Raw genomic sequence first — 22485 nt, 5'->3', positions numbered from 1 at the left:
CATTTGAAAAGTTATTTTTATTTTGGCCCTCTGTCTCATTTGAGTTTAACAGCTGGCTTATCCCTGATATATGAATTTTATTTGATTCTCTCTTATAACGGAAAAAAAGGTGAAGTTAACAATTGAAGAACAAATATATATGTATTTTACTTAAAACATTAAAACACCAAGAGATAATGATGATTTTCTTTGGGGGGAGTGTCAGTTTCAGGAAATGTGTGATTTCTGCTTGCGCTCTTTTATAACGCAAATGCAAAAGCAATGGGATCTACCTTTAATGACAGTGGCATTTATATATATTTGAAAATATCCTACAATAGTACAATAGTAGTAATAATGTACTCATTACCGACTTCATCAAGAGGCCACTCATATTTTCTTATATATATCATAATTATACATGAGATTAAATATATGTGCATCTGTATTCAAACAAGTTTTATTTATGTTTTTATTTGGCAGGCCAGGTGATATAATTACTATATTGGATGATTCAAACGAAGATTGGTGGAAGGTAATATTAAAAAATATTAAATATGTTGACACATCTATAAATAGTGTTTTTATACACAAAAAGGGAATAGTGAAGTAGAAATGAAACAAAACATTTATGTAATTTCTTTGTTCATATAAGATAATGTACTCCACACTATATATTAGGATTTAGAAATTAGTTAGGTGAATATACACTCACACACATTTACACACTCACACACTATATTGTCAAAAGTATTGGGACACCTGCCTTTACAAGCACATGAACTTTAATGGGATCCCAGTCTTAGTCCACAGGGTTGGCCCACCCTTTGCAGCTATAACAGCTTCAGCTCTTCTGGGAAGGCCATTCACAAGGTTTAGGAGTGTGTCTATGGGAATGTTTGACCATTCTTCCAGAAGTGCATTTGTGAGGTCAGGCACTGATGTTGGACGAGAAGGCCTGGTTTGCAGTCTGGCTCGCAGTCGCCACTCGAATTCATCCCAAAGGTGTTTTATCGGGTTGAGGTCAAGACTCTGTTCAAGCCAGTCAAGTTCCTCCACCCCAAACTCACTCATCCATGTCTTTTTGGACCTTGCTTTGTGCACTGGTCCAAATCATTTGGTGGAGGGGGATTATGATGTGGGGTTGATTTTCAGAGGTTGGGCTTGGCCCCTTAGTTCCAGTTAAGGGAACTCTTAAGCGTCAGCATCCCAAGACATTTTAGACAATTTCATGCTCCCTAACTTTGTGGGAATTGTTCAGGGTTGGCCCCTTTCTGTTCCAACATGACTGTGCACAAGTGCACAAAGCAAGGTCCATAAAGACATGGATGAGCGAGTTTAGGGTGGAGGATTTTGACTGGCCTGTACAGAGTCCTTACCTCAACCTGATAGAACACCTTTGGTATGAATTAGAGTGACTGCAAGCAAGGCCTTCTCGTGCAACATCATTGCCTGATCTCACAAATGTGCTTCTGGAAGAATGGTTAAACATTCCCATAGACACACTCCTAAACATTGTGAACCTTCCCAGAAAAGTTGAAGCTGTTATGGCTGCAAAAGGTGGGCCAACTCAATATTAAACCCTAAAGACTAAGATTGGGATACCATTAAAGTTCATAGGCGTGTAAAGGTAAGGAATCCAATACTTTTGACACTATAATATATATATATATATATATATATATATATATATATATATATATATATAGACAATTTGAAATGAATACTAAAAAAATTTAAATTTTTTGAAGGGGCATCTTATTTTTTTAGTCAATATTGCATACCAAAAATGTCACTTTTAGGGGTTAATAGGCACTGATAAACACAGATTGTGACATATAAACTAAAAGTAAAACATTTTTTTTGTTTCGCATAGAGTGAAGAGGGAATAGAACACCTGTCAGGTTTTTATTGCTGTCTGTGCCCCTGTTAGGGAGATTCACCCTCTTTTTATTCTATTTACCATTATTTCCAAAAATGAAAGTAAAAGAAAATCCCAAATGTTGCGCTGTCCCCATAACGGGAATAGTGGGGGATATCTTCCAATATGGACACTAGTCTTGGTGACACTGGAGACAACCAGGTATTCTCTCACCTTAGAGGGTTTTTTCTCACTTGCTGTTTTGGCTAAGGGACCGGAAGTGAAGGGAATTCTTCCCAATGAAACACAAAATGCAAAAACCATACAGGGGGTAAGCCTTCTTATCCAAAATGAGGCAAAACATTTTGCCTTTAGTTCCCCTGTAAAGGAGAAGTGTGGAATCGCAAAAATAAACATACATACTCACCTATTTGGCTGAAGCATCAGTACGGCTCTAAGACCTAGAATTAAGCGATCATATGACCGCTGATCGTTTAGTCCTCAGAATACTCTGAGCAGACAGCAGTGACTGTCAGTCACTGGCTCTTTGCTCTGTCCCTCCAGCACTTACTGGAGCTCTGAGATGTGGTGGGGAAGGAAATAGCTGGCTCAGGCTCTCATGGTATGCTGAGAGGCTGAGCCAGCTGCTCATCAGGCATCTGGATGGATCCTGACATTATTTTGGGATTCCTGCAGAGCCTGACCGCCTCTGCGACATAAGCCATCAGGCTGCTTTAACCAGCTGTCAGCATAATCAGAAAAAGCATTGATTTCTGCACTCCCATGACCCAGAAGAGAAGGATAGCACAGAAAATCTTTTTCCATACTTCTCTTTTAAGTATGAATGAATTGACTTGCATGAGTCACATCACAGGGTAAATTGTTTGATCTAGGCTGGTTTTGACCAGGGAGCTGCAGTTTGGTGGGTAAACCTGATTCAATCAGTGGACAGGGAAAGTGGTCCAAAGGACTAATTACCAGTTCTCTTCCAGCATTTAAAAATGTCAGAAGGCCCCTCAAATATGTTGGGTATAATAGGAGCTATTTAGTGTTAGGGCTTAGTAAAGGGGTTTGGTGAGTGTTAGGCATTCAGTGTTTTAGAGGTTAAAGCACTGAGAACAAATGTGCAAATATGTCATAGTAAAAGCTCTTTCTAACACAATCTGTGTGACATCATAGCCCTATTGGGAAAGTACTATTCAGAATAGCCACCCAGTTTACTTTTGATCTGAGTTTTTCACTGCTGTCAAAATTGTCCCATTTGCTTTTTATGGGAGTCCAGTCCTGTGTGACAATTTAAAAAGAGTGATTGGTGTGTCCTCGGTTAGATACGGCACCTCATCCCTATAGAGTAATACAGGGTTGTGAGAAGGATAAGGGGATTATATTGGTTACAAAAAGTATTTGAAACAGTAGTAAATGAGAACAATATTTTATTCAATATAACAATTGGTTAATAGCAAGGACAATAAATTAAAAATAACACTGATTTAAAAAAATTATATCACAATATCCCAACATGTTTCGGCAAATCATTGCCTTCCGCAGGGGTGTCAGATTCATTCAGTGAATTTATTACAGTCTATTGAATAAACACAGTCAGTTAGTAAAGAGCAATTACATAAAGGTTTCAGAACAAGCCTTGTGTAGGGTTGAGCGAACCCGAACTGTAAAGTTCGGGTTCAGTACGGACTTTGGGTTTTTTTTGTACCCGAACCTGAATAATTGGAAGAAGTTTGGGTTCGGGTTCGGAGTTCAGCTATGTTATGGCGCGCTGCACGGCAGCCAATCGCCATTTGTTTTACTAGTGTGACTAGGAAGCCATCACAGCCATGCCTACTAATGGCATGGCTGTGATTGGCCAGTGCAGCATGTGACCCAGCATGTGACCAGCCTCTATATCAGATAGAGGCACACAGCACAGTCGTCACTCTGCTTTAGCTAGTGTAGGGAGAGGCTGCTGCTGATTGAGGGACAGTGTCAGATAGGTTTATCCTGCTTCAGAAATCTACTCCACCACTGTTTATTTCTGTGAGATCTGCATCTTACCGTTTAGGGACTGTGCATTACATCGTTTAGGGCTCGTCAGTCTGCTTTAGCTAGGGTAGGGACAGGCTGCTGCTGATTGAGGGAGAGTGTCAGATAGTATTATCCTGCTTCACAAATCTACACCAGCACGGTTTATTTCTGTGAGATCTGCATCTTATAGTTTAGGGACAGGTTCCTGCTATTTGCTATAGGGACAGCAATATATAGGTGACTCTCTGCATATTTCACCAGCACTGTACCTATCACCTGTGATATACTGTGTGTGTCCAGTACATTGTTTAGGGACAGGTTCCTGCTATTTGCTATAAGGACAGAAATATATAGGTGAATCTCTGCATATTTCACCAGCACTCCACCTGTCCCCTGTGATATACTGTCTGTGCAGTACATTGTTTAGGGCTAGGTTCCTGCTTCTTGCTATAGGGAAATAATTATATAGGTGAATCTCTGCATATTTCACCAGCACTCCACCTGTCCCCTGTGATATACTGTCTGTCCAGTACATTGTTTAGGGCTAGGTTCCTGCTTCTTGCTATAGGGAGAGAAATATATAGGTGAATCTCTGCATATTTCACCAGCACTCCACCTGTCCCCTGTGATATACTGTCTGTCCAGTACATTGTTTAGGGCTAGGTTCATGATTCTTGCTATAGGGAGAGACATATATAGGTGAATCTCTGCATATTTCACCAGCACTCCACCTGTCCCCTGTGATATACTGTCTGTCCAGTATATTGTTTAGGGCTAGGTTCCTGCTTCTTACTATAGGGAGAGAAATATATAGGTGAATCTCTGCATATTTCACCAGCACTCCACCTGTCCCCTGTGATATACTGTCTGTCCAGTACATTGTTTAGGGCTAGGTTCCTGCTTCTTGCTATAGGGAAAGAAATATATAGGTGACTCTCTGCATATTTCACCAGCACTGCACCTGTCACCTGTGATATACTGTGTGTGTCCAGTACATTGTTTAGGGACAGGTTCCTGCTATTTGCTATAGGGACAGAAATATATAGGTGACTCTCTGCATATTTCACCAGCATTGCACCTGTCACCTGTGATATACTGTGTGTGTCCAGTACATTGTTTAGGGACAGGTTCCTGCTATTTGCTATAGGGACAGAAATATATAGGTGAATCTCTGCATATTTCACCAGCACTCCACCTGTCCCCTGTGATATAATGTCTGTGCAGTACATTGTTTAGGGACAGGTTCCTGCTATTTGCTATAGGGACAAAAATATATAGGTGAATCTCTGCATATTTCACCAGCACGCCACCTGCCCCCTGTGATATACTGTCTTGCAGTACATTGTTTAGGGCTAGATTCCTGCTTCTTGCTATAGGGAAATAATTATATAGGTGAATCTCTGCATATTTCACCAGCACTCCACCTGTCCCCTGTGATATACTGTCTGTCCAGTACATTGTTTAGGGCTAGGTTCCTGCTTCTTGCTATAGTGAGAGAAATATCTAGGTTAATCTCTGCATATTTCACCAGCACTCCACCTGTCCCCTGTGATATACTGTCTGTCCAGTACATTGTTTAGGGCTAGGTTTCTGCTTCTTGCTGTAGGGAAAGAAATATATAGGTGACTCTGCATATTTCACCAGCACTGCACCTGTCACCTGTGATATACCGTGTGTGTCCAGTACATTGTTTAGGGACAGGTTCCTGTTATTTGCTATAGGGACAGAAATATATAGGTGACACTCTGCATATTTCACCAGCACTGCACCTGTCACCTGTGATATACTGTGTGTGTCCAGTACATTGTTTGGGGACAGGTTCCTGCTATTTGCTATAGGGGCAGAAATATATAGGTGAATCTCTGCATATTTCACCAGCACTCCACCTGTCACCTGTGATATACTGTGTGTGTCCAGTACATTGTTTAGGGAGAGGTTCCAGCTATTTGCTATAGGGACAGCAATATATAGGTGACTCTCTGCCTATTTCACCAGCACTGCACCTGTCACCTTTGATATACTGTGTGTGTCCAGTACATTGTTTAGGGCTAGGTTCCTGCTATATGGACAGAAATATATAGGTGACTCTCTGCATATTTCACCAGCACTGCACCTGTCACCTGTGATATACTGTGTGTGTCCAGTACATTGTTTAGGGACAGGTTCCTGCTATTTTCTATTGGGACAGAAATATATAGGTGACTCTCTGTATATTTCACCAGCACTGCACCTGTCCCCTGTGATATAGTGTGTCTGTCCAGTACATTGTTTAGGGCTAGGTTCCTGCTTCTTGCTATAGGGAGAGAGATATATAGGTGAATCTCTGCATATTTCACCAGCACTCCACCTGTCCCCTATGATATACTGTCTGTCCAGTACATTGTTTAGGGCTATGTTCCTGCTTCTTGCTGTAGGGAAAGAAATATATAGGTGACTCTCTGCATATTTCACCAGCACTGCACCTGTCACCTGTGATACACTGTGTGTGTCCAGTACATTGTTTAGGGACAGGTTCCTGCTATTTGCTATAGGGACAGCAATATATAGGTGACTCTCTGCATATTTCATGAGCACTGCACCTGTCACCTGTGATATACTGTGTGTGTCCAGTACATTGTTTAGGGACAGGTTCCTGCTATTTGCTATAGGGACAGAAATATATAGGTGACTCTCTGCCCATTTCACCAGCACTGCACCTGCCCCCTGTGATATACTGTCTGTGCAGTACATTGTTTAGGGCTAGGTTCCTGCTTCTTGCTATAGGGATATAATTATATAGGTGAATCTCTGCATATTTCACCAGCACTCCACCTGTCACCTGTGATATACTGTGTGTATCCAGTACATTGTTTAGGGAGAGGTTCCAGCTATTTGCTATAGGGACAGCAATATATAGGTGACTCTCTGCCTATTTCACCAGCACTGCACCTGTCACCTGTGATATACTGTGTGTGTCCAATACATTGTTTAGGGAGAGGTTCCAGCTATTTGCTATAGGGGCAGCAATATATAGGTGACTCTCTGCCTATTTAACCAGCACTGCACCTGTCACCTTTGATATACTGTGTGTGTCCAGTACATTGTTTAGGGCTAGGTTCCTGCTATTTGCTATATGGACAGAAATATATAGGTGACTCTCTGCATATTTCACCAGCACTGCACCTGTCACCTGTGATATACTGTGTGTGTCCAGTACATTGTTTAGGGACAGGTTCCTGCTATTTTCTATAGGGACAGAAATATATAGGTGACTCTCTGTATATTTCACCAGCACTGCACCTGTCACTAGTGATATAGTGTGTCTGTCCAGTACATTGTTTAGGGCTAGGTTCCTGCTATTTGCTATAGGGACAGAAATATATAGGTGACTCTCTGCATATTTCACCAGCACTGCACCTGTCACCTGTGATATACTGTGTGTGTCCAGTACATTGTTTAGGGACATGTTCCTGCTATTTTCTATAGGGACAGCAATATATAGGTGACTCTCTGTATATTTCACCAGCACTGCACCTGTCACCTGTGATATACTGTCTGTGCAGTACATTGTTACGGCTAGGTTCCTGCTTCTTGCTATAGGGAAAGAATTATATAGGTGAATCTCTGCATATTTCACCAGCACTCCACCTGTCCCCTGTGATATACTGTCTGTGCAGTACATTGTTTAGGGCTAGGTTCCTGCTTCTTGCTATAGGGAAAGAATGATATAGGTGAATCTCTGCATATTTCACCAGCACTGCACCAGCACTTCGTGCACCAACAAAGGCCAGGTACACAATTGTCCAGCAAGGGCACAGTTCTGGAGGATGACGCGGTGGAGGATGAGGAGGAGGAAGACATGGAGGAGGAGGAGGAACCATGTTCACAGCAAAATGGCATCCAGACCAGCTCATGGCCATCACTGGTGCGTGGCTGGGGGGATACAGAGGACACAGATGATACACCTCCCACAGAGGACAGCTTTTCGTTGCCTCTGGGCAGCCTGGCACACATGAGCGATTACATGCTGCAGTGTCTCCGCAACGACCGGCGTGTTTCGGACATTTTACCAGGTGCTGATTACTGGGTGGCCACGCTGCTGGATCCCCGTTACAAGGACAATGTACCATCCTTAATTCCCTCACTGGAGCATGATCGCAAGATGCACGAGTACAAGCGCAGGCTGGTAGACGCGCTGCTGGTGCAATTCCCACCTGGCAGCGGGGGCACAGTGGAAGCACAAGGCGAAGGCAGAGGAGGAGGAAGAGGTCGCCAATGCAGCAGGGGCACCGGCTCAGAAGGCAGGGTTAGCATGGCCGAAATGTGGAAAAGCTTTGTCGGCATGCCACAACAAACAGCACCACCAGCTGATATGGAACGTTTTAGCAGGAGGCAGCATTTCAGCAACATGGTGAAGCAGTATGTGTGCACACGCCTACACGTACTGAATGACGGCTATGCCCCCTTAAACTTAGGGTTAGGGTTAACCCTAACCCCTTATCGACATTAAATTAGCCCCAGAACCTGTGTAATTACTCTGTGTTCAGGTTTAAAGGGATGAGGTAGCAACCCTAGATCTTTCTCACTCTTTTGGGGTTTACCCTAATTTAAAAAATAAATCAATTAAAAACCAAAACCTGCTGTGTTGGCTACCTCCTCCTCCTCCACCCCCGCTTCCACCTACACCACCACATCCACCTCAACCTCCTACTACATATGGACCTCGTCCTCCTAGGTCAAAATTATTTTATTTTTTATTTTTATTTTTTTTATGTTATTTTAAGTTATTTCCCTATCCACATTTATTTTCAGAGTACTTGCCATGCTCTCCCCGACATGTTGCTGCCATTTGCAGCCCTCCAGCCCTTTCCCTTCGTTTTTTAGAGACATTTTAGTAGTCAAAATTCCGGGTCCCCATTGACTTCAATGGGGTTTGGGTTCAGGTCAAAGTTCGGGTCGGGTTCGGTCCCGAACCCAAACTTTTTTTTCAAAGTTCGGGTTCGGGTCCAGGTGTCCGCTCAACTCTAGCCTTGTGATATAATTATTATTATTATTATTTTTAATTTATTGTCCTTGCTATTAACCATTTGTTGTATTGAATAAAATATTGTTTGTTTCAAATACGTTTTGTGACTTGTTAAGGCACCGATATAATCCCCTTATCCTTCTCACAACCCTGTATTATGTGACAATTTGTTTTTGTAACGATACAGAAAGAGCACTGCATTAACTAGCCTGCATGACACTCTGGCCCATACTAAAAATAATTTTGAAATATCCTGAATGCTTTTTTTTACAGGGTAGAATAGAAGAGAGAATTGGATATTTTCCAGCAAATTTTGTACAAAAGGTACAAACAAATGAGAGTCTTTATCGCTGCACAAGAACATTTATTGGATGCAAAGAACAAGGGCAGATTACACTTAAGGAAAATCAGGTACATAAATCTCTAATCTGTAAACAAGTTAAAATATACAATTTCTAAATATTTCAGCTATATTAAAAATATATTAAATCGTATATCTTTGCGGTAAAAGAATCTCAGATACTAGATTTTGCTGTTCTTACGTACAGTATTGCCATTGACATTCAGGAGTTTTATATATTGTTATCACTAATGAAAATAGAGTCACATTTTAGTTACATTAGATAGACCAAAAAACAAAGTGTCCCCAGAATGTATCATCTCTAACTGATTCAGAGGAAGGCAAAATAAAACCCTTATGAAGCATGATTCACTTTTCTCTAAGAAGAAAATATTTTTTTAAGTCCTCTTTGTAGCAATCCAGATGTCCATTCTAAATTTTCACAGCTTTTACATTCATCAAACCTTTTCATGTTTAGTTTTCTTCTATTCAAAAGCAGTACCCTTGTGCAATTTGTGGTTGAATTAAAAGTGTTTCAGTTTTGTTATATATTGTAAAGTTTGGGGGATTATAGCTCCACAGGACCGAGTGCAAAAACCATTAAACTTTAATCAAAAAGGCTTTTATTTTCAGCAAGCAAATCAAAAATAAAGCTTCCAGCAGCCCACAGGCACAAAAATACAAAATACAGTCTACTTATCTTTAGCACAAATTAAAAAGGCACATACAGTTCATAAATGGGTCTTCACCCCAAGGTTTTAACAGTCCTTGTTGAATCTTTTAGCAGCCTCCATTAGACTCACAGCTCTCCAAGACAGGTGTATTCACCAACTCCTCCTCACCAACTTACCTAGCATTACTTACTGTCTTTTAAGAGATGCTTTCTGGAGGCCCTTAACCCTGTGTGTGCTGGAATCCCTGTAGTCATAGTCAGGGGTGGATGCTTTTTCCCACCCGAACATCACTTCAGAGCCTCCGAAATTCCGGGTCCCAAATATCTCTCTGTGAGTCAGTCCTCTCCTGATTAAGGCTATTCCTGGTAATTCCTAACACATCCTGGGTGACCCCCTGAATACTACCACACTATATAGCACCCGTCCAGGACCCAACCTTGACGTCCTGTACATATCCCTCCCCCTCTGCCTGAACGCGGAGGTGTTGGAGGCACCACTCGACATTATACAATGGACGAAGGAGAGAACATCGGCACTCTGATGCTGTCTCCTGGGTCCGTGCTCTACCACAAAATTTAACTCCTGGAGAGAAAGGAACCACCTTGTCATTAGTGTGCTTGTTCTGTCTCATCCAGGTCAATGGGGCATGGTCTGACACCAGGCGAAACCTCCTACCTTGAAGAAAATATTGTACAGAGTCCAAAGCCCACTTGATGTCAAGAGACACTCCCGCTCCACCACAGCGTAGTTTCTCTCCACTCTCGTCAGCTTCCTACTCAGAAAAACTATGGGGTGCTGTTCCCCATTGATCTCTTGAGACAGGACCACTCCTAACCCTTTTGCTTAAAGCATCTATCAGCACTACAAAATCCTTAGCAAAATCTGAAGCTACAAGCACCGAATGCTGGCACAATGCCGTCTTAAGCTTCTGAAAAGCTTCTTCGGCATCGGCATTCCACTTTATCATCACCGACATTCTGCCTTTGGTCAAGTCAACGGTGCAGCAATGGTGGCAAAGTTGGGGACAAACCTCCGATAGTAGCCAACTATGCCCAAAAATGCTCTGACCTGCTTCATTGTTAGGGGACAAGGCCAGTACTGTATGGCTTCTACCTTACTAATTTGAGACTTCACCAGCCCTCTACCCACAATGTAACCTAGGTACTTGACTTCCTCCATCCCAATTGCCCGCATTCTCCACCAGTTGTAAAGTTTGGGGGATTATAACTCCACAGGACAGAGTGCAAAAACCATTACAATTTAAACAAAAAGGCTTTTATTTTCAGTAAGCAAATCAAAAATAAGGCTTCCAGCAGCACACAAGCACAAAAATACAAATTAAAGTCTGCTTATCTTCAGCACAAAGTAAAAGTAAAAAGGCACATACAGTTCATAGATGGGTCTTCACCCCAATGTTTTAACAGTCCTTGTTGAATCTTTTAGCAGCCTCCAGCAGACTCACAGCTCTCCAAGACAGTGTATTCACCAACTCCTCCTCACCAACACACCTAACACTACTTCCTGTCCTTTAAGAGCTGCTTCCTGGAGGCCTTGTGTGTGCTGGAATCCCTGTAGTTAGGGGTGGAGGCTCTTTCCCACCCGAATATCACTTCAGAGCCGCCAAAATTCCGGGTACCACATATCTCTCTATTAGCACAGAGAGAACTGTGAGTCAGTCCTCTCCTGATTAAGGCTATTCCTGGGAATTCCTCACCCATCCTGGGTGACCCCCTAAATACATACTACCACACTTCCCTTAAAGGGACCATAACCCAAATATCAGTGCTATATAGCACCCATCCAGGATCCAACCATGGTGTCCTGTACAATATATATATATATATATATATATATATATATATATATATATATATATATATATATATATATATATATATATATATATATATATATATATATATATATATATATAGATAGATAGATTTATCTATATCTATCTATCTATCTATCTATCTATCTATATATATATATATATACACACACACACACATATATATATATATGGGGACCATACCCACCTCAATTTCTCCTAATTCTATTAGTTTAAAGTAAAGTATTTTTTTCATAGTTGAGGTTCTCCCAGGCACCTTATTAAATAATTTCCCCTTTTCTGTCTTCATACCATTGAGAAATAAAGTAATTTTCAACCCCCATGTAAAAAAATCATAAATGCACCCATATAAAAAAAAAAAAGGAAATGTACATTGATAAAAAAAAATAGCATTAGAGCCTGCAAAAGTATTGCACCCATGATCAGCTCATCACAGGTGCAATGCAAAGGCTCCTGCATACTATCCCTCCAGCCCCAGGTCTGTACAGTGGTATGAACCTACATACATGTGCCATGGTGGCAGATGAGACTTGTAATCTTCTATATACAAACGCTCCTTCTGCCTCTGGAAAATAATCCCATGTGTTCTTTAGGAACAGGGAAGCCATCAGAAACTGTGGGCCCCTTACACATCTTTAGGCCTGGGCCTGACCACCAACATTCCCCAGGGCCCATCCCCTGGCTGTCCCACCAAATCCGCCCACTAGCCATCCCACCAAGTGCTTCAGTGACTCAGCCCCACCTCATACCTGTATGCTCTCAGTCCCCCTCTCAGCCTCCTCACCCCTGTATGCTCGCAGCCCCCTTACACCTGTATGCTCACAACCCCCTCACACCTTTATGCTTGCAGCCCCCTCTCAGCCCCCTTACACCTGTGTGCTTACACTTACGCAGCCCCCCTCACACCTGTGTGCTTACACTCTACTCACACCTGTTTGCTCGCAGCCTCCCTCACACCTGTTTGCTCACAGCACCCCTCACACCTGTTTGCTTGCAGCCTCCCTCACACCAGTATGCTTGCAGCCCCCCTCACATCTGTATGCTCTCAGCTCCCTCACACCTGTACGCTCACAGCCCCCTCACACCTGTATGCTCTCAGCCCTCTCACATCTGTATGCTCAGAGCCCAACTCAAACCTGTACACTCTCAGCCCCCTCACACCTGTACGCTCGGGGCCCCCTCACACCTGTACGCTTGCAGCCCGCTCACACCTGTATGCTCGCAGACCCTCTCACATCTGTACATTTTCAGCCCCCCCTCACACCAGTAAGCTCGCAGCCCCCTCACATCTGTACGCTCGCAGCCCCCCTCACACCTGTATGCTCACGACCCCCTCACACCTGTATGCTCGCAGCCCCTCTCACACATGTACGCTTACAGCCCCCCTCACGCCTGTGGGCTCACAGCCCCCCCCCCACATATATATATAATGATACACATATACACACAGACATGTACGTACACATACACACACACACATGTACACATACACATGTACACACAGACATGCACACACTCAGACACACATTCAGACACACACGCAGATACAAACAAAGGCACACATGTATACAGCCACCACCCCCACCCCCCTTTACTTGTCCAACAGCCTTTACTTGTAAGGTGGTCTTCCTAGTCATGGCTCCTGTTTTCACATGTGGCAGAGACACAGAGAGGAGCTGCAGTCTAGGACACATTACAGGCAGCTCACACGATGAGTGCACATGCAGGAAGTTGCCAGAGGTGGCAGCAAAGTGCTCGATGTGAGCTTAATGAGACAGAGCAGCAGCAGCTGCCGACTGACACTTATACAGAGGCATCCATGGAGCTCCTCTGCACCCACACCTGCCTTCTCCCATCACCACCAGGCAGCCAGGCCTGTCAAGACACTGGGGCCCTTTACAAGTGTATGGGCTGTACCTCCCCGATGGCAGCCCTGTTTAGGAATAAAATATGTTTATCTTCTATTTACTGTATATGAAGGGTTCTATGCTGTAAAGCCTCGTACACACGACCAGTTTTCCCATCTGGAAAATTGCCATGACAGCTTTTGGCTGGGAAAACTGTCCGTGTGTATGCTCCATGGCAGTTTTCCAGACGGGGAAAACCTCTGGTATGTACAGGGGGAAAGTTACCGCACAGGTTCTCGGTTTTCCCCCCGGGATTCCCAGTGGACTTTTTACCGCCGGAAATCTCGATCATGTATACAGGGCTTAAGGGATGTAAACGTCTGGAATTGTCTTTCACATCAAGTAGTTCTAAAAGGATCAGTAGGTTAAATCATAAAAGGGTCTGCTGCATCTTTAAAGCTGTGAACTATAAATGGCTACTGATATTTGTAAAGTATACACTCGACCCAATTTCAACCAATTTCCTTGATGTGCTTGGACTGTCCCAAAGCATTAGGCCCCATACACACGAGAGGATTTATCCGCAGATACGGTCCAGCGGACCGTATCCGCGGATAAATCCTCTCGAGGATTTCAGAAGATTTCTATGCGATGGCGTGTACACACCATCGCATTGAAATCCGCGCTGAAATCCTCTGGCGATGACGTGTCGCCGCTATTATGACGCGGCGACGGGCGCGACGCTGTCATATAAGGAATTCCACGCATGCGTCAAATCATTACGACGCGTGCGGGGAATCCCTTTGGACGAATGGATCCGGTAAGTCTGTACAGACGAGCGGATCCATCCGTTGAAATGGATTCCAGCAGATGGATTTGTTGTGCATGTCAGCAAATATCCGATCTGCTGGAATCCATCCCAGAGGAGATTTCTCCGCGGAAACAGATCCGCTGGCGTGTACACACCATAGGATCTATCCGCAGAAACCCATTTGCTGGGATTTATCTGCGGATGGATTCTATCGTGTGTATGGGGCCTTAGAAGTGAAAATAATAAATAATTTTGGAAAGGAAAAACATTTTTATTGCATGTATGCAGGAGGCAGAGGTGAAACAAATGTTGCTTATAGAGGGAAACTTAGAGGCCTGTATACTAAAGGAATAGAGAATCTTTGCGCAATAAATTATTTGAATATTTACTTCAATTATTCAATTATGTTAAAAGAAATTCCGTTTTGCTTTTTTTATGTGCACATGATTGGTTATTCAAAGTGACACAATGTTTCACACAATGGGATAATTAAAGTGAATATTCACACAATTCATACTGTGAAAAGTCACATGGTAACATAGTTAGTCAGGTTGAAAAAAAGTCCATTTAGTTAAACTGAAAAAAAATAATAATAATAATACAATCCCATATTAGTCTTATAAGTTGTGTTTATGTAATGAGATCAGTAATGAAGTTGTCTTTGGCACCCAAATGTATTGGAATAATTTATTGTACAATGTGTGTAAAGTATTTTTTTATTTTTGCAAACATTGATGATTTTAACATGTGTGTGAAAAATTTAAAAAAATGCCTCAGGTGCAGAGTGGTTCAACAAAAAATAATAAAGATGTCCCATAGTGTCCGAAAATTATATCCCAAAAAGTAAGTGTCCCAAGACAATCCTTGCACATAGACTGTAACTGTAGATGAAGCAGTCCGTTGCAGGGTGTATGACAGTAGTTTATCTTGAGATGTCACCTTAACACTTGTTTACAAATGTCTTGAAATTGTCTGAAACATTAGTATGGATTCCTCCTGACTTTTCAGCTGTGTCTCCGTTCATAGCTGTCTGGCATTCTTCTTAGCTTGACACATTTCAACATCCAACAAGCCAGAAGAATCTATCCTCTACAGTTCCAATTTGGAGAAAAGAAAAAGTGTCAAGTTTCATCTTACTGAAACGACACACTAACATTTTTCATTACTGGGTTATTATTACCTGACATCTATTTTATTAGCATTATACTTTTCTAGGCAGATGCACAGCTGCACATGTGAAAGTTCCATTGCTTAAAGCTTTTATTCATTATGACAGTGTCTGAGAGTCTGGAATATCAATTCTGACACTACTGTTGGGGGAAGAATGATGGAGATCCCAAAATGTCACACAACATTTTGAGAATCCATATGTGTGTGCAAATACACACATAAGAGCGCTTAAAGCCTACCTAAAGTCAAAAAAGTTAGTAAAACTTCAATGGAATACAATAACAAGGACCACCAGCTCACTGCACATCTGTTCAGACATACTTTTGAAAAGGCTTTTAAGTGTATGTCTATGGGAAAAAACGAAAACAAGTAGAATGACAAAGAAAACTTTTAATACTTCTCTCCCCAGCAGGCAGTGAGTCCTTATTTCACACTCTTTAAAAGCTGTGGCTTCTAGGAAAACTTTCCGCATCTGACATTTCTGAATGTGTCAGATAGTTGCATTTCACAAAATGCAATTTCAAAACACTGGGAAATGTATTGAATGTAAGATTTCCAGTGGAGCTGCTAAAAAGAGTGAAGTGGGGTCATGCTGTCTGGTGAAGAGGTAAGTATTAAAGGCATATAACACCTTTGGTAAAAGATTAATGAATGCATTCATATTGCAAATAGAAAAAAAAATGCATTTATTAATTATTTGCAGTTTCATGGCACAGGCTTTTGCAGACTATTCCTTCAGGCCCAGGTCTGTGCAGACTTTCAGTAAACTTGGTCATACTTGGATTGAAATTTGGCTGATTCAGTCAAACTTCAATCCATGTATGGGCAGGGAGATTGTATAGAAGCCAGTCTACTGATCGTCACCGTCGTCCTGTTGGTTTTTTCCTGCTATAGCCTGAAACGCTGATCAGTGTTTTTTGATAGCAGGAATGTCTCCTCGAATGCGTGAATGGCAGAGTAGGGTCTGTCTTATGGAGCTTGAAAAGTATACAATGGACTCCATATGTTGTTATGTCACTGCATTTGCACTCCGATAAGAACTAGGGGTCAGATCCACAGTGAGAGTACGCCGGCGTATCTACTGATACGCTGGCGTACTTTCAAATTTCCCGCGTCGTATCTTTAGTTTGAATCCTCAAACCAAGATACAACGGCATCTGGGTTTGATCCGACAGGCGTACGGCTTCGTACGCCTTCGGATCGTAGATGCAATACTTCGGCGTCCGCTGGGTGGAGTTTGCGTCGTACGCGCGGCCGTCGTAATTCTCTTACGTCGTCTCTAGTCGGCTTTTTACGGCGTAAAGTTAAAGCTGGTATTTTGCGGCGTATAGTTAGACTTGCCATGTTAAGTATGGCCGTTGTTCATTCGGCGCGGGGACGTGCTTCATTTAAATGAATCACGCCCCCTAATCGCCGATTTTATTCCACCGCCACAGATACACTACGCCGCCGTAACTTACGGCGCAAATTCGTTGTGGATTTGATAAAAAGCCAAGTAAGTTACGGCGGCGTAGCGTATCTTAGATACGCTGCGCCGGTGCCGATCTATGTGGATCTGGCCCTAAGAGTCCTTCTTCTGTGGTGGCTGATCAGACTTGTAGATGTCCATTAGCAAACCTGAACAGCTGCAAAAAATTATAAAACCAAAGAAGACTGTGGGGAGAAGCACCCTGTAAATCAAGTAGGAGGGTGAGGCAGTTTGGGTTTGGGGCTGAGGAATGACATCATGTTTCGTTTTACATCCTAAATATGGGTGCAACATGAAACAACGTTAGAAAGGTGGAATTAGCCTTTTAGAGTCTTCTTATGACACAATTAAAATACCAACAATACAACCACTGCTGCGGCGAAATATATCAATGATAAACAAAGCTGTGCTGAAACTACCCAAATATAAAGCGTATAAACATTAAATAAAAAGGAGTACAACTCTTTCAGTGCAGCAATACAGTTCAAAGTACAGATCCTGTGCAAAAATAGCAATACATATGAGTTAATAAAGTGTCCAAAATATAAAGTGTAATTCAGTAAGAAAAAAGTCTATCTAAAACTTTCAAAGCTGTACAAAAACAGCAATAGGCAGTTATTAGCTCCTAAATGGTCCAAATTAAGAGAGAAGGGTGTCAACTCTCCTACCACAGACACACTTCCCCTATATAAAAAAAACTCAACAATCTAAATTGCCCTAATAGGTAGGTCTTAGCAGGTTTTTATCTGAAATGTGTATATATACTGCTGTTAGTACAAGAACCATTCCTCCAAAAGTTATTCCGCGTACACACGACCGTTTTTCGCGATGTGAAAAATTAAAAAAAATTTTTAATGTCATTAAAAAAGATTGTGTGTGGGCTCCAGAGCATTTTTTGCGACGTTAAAAATGGCCATTAAAAATTTAGAACATGCTCTAAATTTTCACGTCGTTTTTAATGTTGTCGTTTTTAACAATGTAAAAAATGGTCGTGTGTGGACTTTAACGACGCGAAAATAACGCACATGCTGAAAAGTAAGTTATGAGACGGGAGCGCTCATTCTGGTAAAACTAGCGTTCATAATGGAGATAGCACATTCATCACGCTGTAACAGACTGAAAAGCGCGAGTCGTCTCTCACCAAACTTTTACTAAAACGAAATCAGCAAAAGCAGCCCCAAGGGTGGCGCCATCCGAATGGTACTTCCCCTTTATAGTGCCGTCGTACGTGTTGTATGTCACCACGCTTTGCTAGAGCATTTTTTTCACGATCGTGTGTAGGCAAGGCCGGCTTAACAATAATTGGGTTTAAAAAAAAAAAAAAAAATTTCTAGACCATTAAAAATGGTTGTGTGTACACAGCATAACACATTTAAATTGATAAGAAAGTAAGAAGGAGATCAACATTTATTAAGAGCTAAAATAAAACCATTTAAATCACTCACACTATTTTCTGCTCCATGCCCCCCCTATGCCCATGTCTCATTACAAGCGTAGTGCTCTCCCCCACCTTCTCAACGCGGCAAAATGCCTTATACCGTTGCATTGGAAAAGTTCACATATTCCGAGCGAGCAGGATTGGCTGGGAAAGGTGGAGGAGATCATGGAGTCAGGGAGTTGGCTTGCCAGCTGCAGGGATACTCGTAAAAACTTTGACCTTGCTTGGGCCAGTTGGAGAGCCCACGTGCATGACACAGCCACGTCTGGATGTTGCGTTGCTCACCTTGGCAGACCCTTCCTTTGGGAGGCTAGTACAGGCGTACCGCTAGTCGTCAACCTCAGGTCCCACTTCATAGTGGCTCATCATGCTGACAAACCCGGCGAGAGCTGTTCCACACACCTTCATGCCCTTTTCTATCCCTTCTTTTCTCCTTTTTCTCATCTGTTTTTCATCTATCTCAAGCTATCTCTCTTCTCCCCCCTCTATTTCACTGTTGGTTGCGTATCTGTTTTTTTTTTTTTTTTTTTTACTGTTACTGCTGTTTTACTACGTTTTTGCTTGCGGGACACGGGGGTGTCTTTCTTTTTTTTTTTTTTTTTTTTTTGGGCTACCTGGACGGCCTTCAGGTTCCTGGTCGTCTGGGTACTTTAAATCTTTATAGTTGCTCATTCATATGGGGGCCATGATTGTCGCCATCCTAGGGCCGAGCGTTGAGCCACCTTGCCCTCCTTCTGTTTGGGGGAGGCCTGCCCACATGAATCGAACATCTGGGTCAGGCCTGACAGGCAAGGTGCCCCGGCGTTTGGACCCTGCTGCCTGGAGTTCTCCCCGGAGTCGTGAGATGGCTGTCCATGATTGGACTAAGCTTATACACCCCCTGGGGTTCCTGCCCCCCTCATCACCCTCCTTCTACCCCCAGACCCCTTGTCCTCTGTCCTTTCCCTGGTTTCCTAGCCTTCCCTTTCCTCCCTGGTTGTTTTGGCTTTGTTGTGAAGTCATACTATTCTGTTTTATTTTTCTCTCTTGTAATGTGAAAAAGGAAAATAAAGATTTTACAAAATAAATCACTCATGTGTGCAAGTGCCTGCCCACAATATGTGATGATGTCACAGTACTGTAGCTCCACCTAATACATTTCATCACAAATGGCCTTCCTCAGGGAGATGGAACTTGGCTCAATGAATTAGAGTAATGGGACTGCTCAAACAGCATTTTCTGCCTCTCCGCATTTACTTTGCTCAATTAGATTAGCAAAAGGGTCAGATTGACTAAAGATGTTTTTCAATTTGTAAACTAACATTAAAATAGCTAAAACAGAAATTGTATGTATATATGATATACAGTATGTTAACATGGTGTACTTTTCTTCCTAGATTTGTTCAAGTTCAGAGAAGGAGCAAAATGGTTTTCTCAAAGTGGTCAGTGGGAAGAAAAGAGGCTTTGTACCCATGGATGTTTTGGAAAATATCTGACTGACTTGAATGTTACCATCATCCAAGTTTTCAGGGGATGCTGGTCTGCATCATGTGGTATCATGACTAAGAAGAGTCACACCGGCCACAGTGAATGGATACACAGAAGAGAGATAAGAAATCAGAAGATTCCTAGGACTGTTAAAAACCAAGAACAGACTCTAATAGGCTGTGTAGTAAAGCATTACAGATTATGAGTTATCCTTGCGTGGAAACAAAAATGCTGCAGTGGTGATAATCAAAGAAGACAAAGCCTCTCGATGTGTCTTAAATAAGCTGCTCTGCTAAGTCTTACATTTTTAAGGGCAGTTTCAAAGGAGTAGTATCACAGTTATGTAATTGCCTTTATGGGACGAGCTTCCTTCGTCAGTGTTCTCTTTTGTAACATTGAAGTAATCTATTTACCTCCCTGTACCCATGGTGTAAAAAGTACAGTAGACTGTAAGCTCTATGGGGCAAAAACTGTGCCTGCTAACATTTCTTGCATAGCGTGGTGTACAGTAACTTAATTCCGTTTTTTACTCTCTAAATCAGGATGGGAACATAAATGCTAATATGCAGTACTTCAGTCACGTGTATCATGTTTTTTTCTGTGCCAGAGGCATGGATTCTGGTCATCAATATTTACTTCATATGTACATTGATTAATTTATTCAGCATCCTTTTCAACACCAATGTTACAAAGTACATACATCAGTCACTCCCTTTTGGGATATCATTGCATATGTAATATGAATGTGAATGAATTTTAGGATACATGTTATGTTTCCTTTTTTGTACAATCAGTGTTTTTTATGTTTTCATAATGCGCATAGAAATGCCTAATAATGGAAGCCACATTCTTTTTACAGTGTACAAAATCCCCAGTTAGTTATGCAGGCAGAACATTTTTTTTAAAAAAGCAAAAAGGTTATATGCCCTGGGCAAACCATTAGACCATATTAATGGAGCCATGATGAACGTAAAACACAATATATTTATATTTATATAAAAAAAAAAATGTTGCCAATATGTCAAACAACATAAAAAGACCTTGTTTAAAATATCTATTTAACAAAGTCTTAAAATGTTATAAGCTATTATATACAGTATGTGATCAGTAATTTCAGTTTAGTATAATCTAGGGGAAGGCTGACAATCGCGTCCTTCAACAGGGTTAGTGAACAGAATGTCAATGGTACTGTGCATCAGCATGGCTGTATTTAGACATTATGCTGCCGATGGTTCACCCAAATGTATCATACAATTGTTTTAGAAAAGAATAGAATGCACCTTTGAAGGTAGCATGAGGTCTGTTTTAAATGTATACTGTTTAAATGGTACTACGTTTCACTGTACAGACCACTCAACAGGAGAAAGAGGGCATGATATTTCCCAAACTAAAGAAAGCCTTCTGACCCCTCTGTGTATTGTTTGACCCCTCTGTATATCCCTTTTCCTGTGCAGTTTTCTTGCTGAATTTGCAACTATCCATCAGAAACAGAAGACAGAAACAAATGAAGAAAATAATGATGCAATTTGTACCTGATCATGCCCCTACTTAACTTACTGTTTAATGTGTGTCCACAAAACTGTAGTTGGATCAGAATGAAGTTGGCACTTGAAAACATTGTTCAAGGTTTTGGTTTTTCAGAGGTGAAGATTATATTTATGAGAACAGGTGACTATGTGGATTCAAATTAACAGGCCAGAAAATCAGCTCCAAGTTGGAAAATAAAATAACTTAGCACAGGGGTGCCCAACCTTTTGAAGAGCAAGGGCCACTTAAGCGACTTCGTAACCGGTCGCGGGCCACAATGAGCGGAGCGGTTGGATGGCAGCCCACTCGGCTCTATAGAGTCCACTCTACTCTTTTTTTTTGCGGATTGGATTGGAGGTAGGCGTTTGTAAACATACACAAGTCCATTTACAACTTTCACTTCTTAGAGGTGAATGAAGGGCCCGATTGGGTTAGACTGACCATGTGAAAGGGGTCTAAGGCTGCTTTTACACTGATGCACTGTTGTTTGTATCCCATGAAAACTTAGTATAGAAAGAACACTGTCCAGGAAAAAACAATTTTCTTAAAGTGACCATAGTCTGCAACAGTGGTGGTCAAACCAATGATAATGGTAACATGATCTGCCACTATGGGAAAGAATCCTGTGACTGATCAAACATTCCTCCATTCACAGATCAAGCTACAGGTAGTGCAATCAGTAAAAGAATGGAGCAGAGCATAGGAGGGAATGTATCCCCATCAGATCATCTTTAGTGCAGCTGAGCCTGGAGATTTGAAGCTATTAATGCCCACATCACCAGACGTTCAGTAACAGGAAGAGGACAGAGTAGCCCAGGAGTGAAGATCTCTACTGGATCCAGCAGCCTGCACATCATGGGACACACTTAATTACAGGTAAGTAATGTAACTGAAGCTGTGAATAAAAATATTTTTTACAAATCTACACCTTTAATAAAAGTCTAATAAATCCAAGGATTACATTTCAAAAATAGTGCAGCACTATTTAAAGTTCATAAAGAAAAAAGTTAATGTAGAAAAGCACACA

General features: G+C 41.8%; 1 protein-coding gene across 1 annotated transcript in view; it reads left to right on the top strand.

Moving 5' to 3' along the window:
• The window catches only part of STAC (SH3 and cysteine rich domain), a 341115-nt gene extending 319381 nt beyond the window's left edge, over positions 1 to 21734 (top strand). The window contains exons 9-11 of the mRNA XM_040353299.1: positions 463 to 514; positions 9138 to 9275; positions 19841 to 21734. Of these exons, the coding sequence (XP_040209233.1) occupies positions 463 to 514; positions 9138 to 9275; positions 19841 to 19939 (289 nt within the window). The 3' untranslated portion in view covers positions 19940 to 21734. The remainder of the gene's footprint in view (positions 1 to 462; positions 515 to 9137; positions 9276 to 19840) is intronic.
• Positions 21735 to 22485: the final 751 nt, after the last annotated feature.

The sequence above is a fragment of the Rana temporaria genome, chromosome 5, assembly GCF_905171775.1.
Source record: "Rana temporaria chromosome 5, aRanTem1.1, whole genome shotgun sequence".
NCBI lineage: Eukaryota > Metazoa > Chordata > Amphibia > Anura > Ranidae > Rana > Rana temporaria.
The sequence above is the reverse complement of the archived record's forward strand: the minus strand, read 5'-3'. Positions and strand labels throughout refer to the sequence as shown.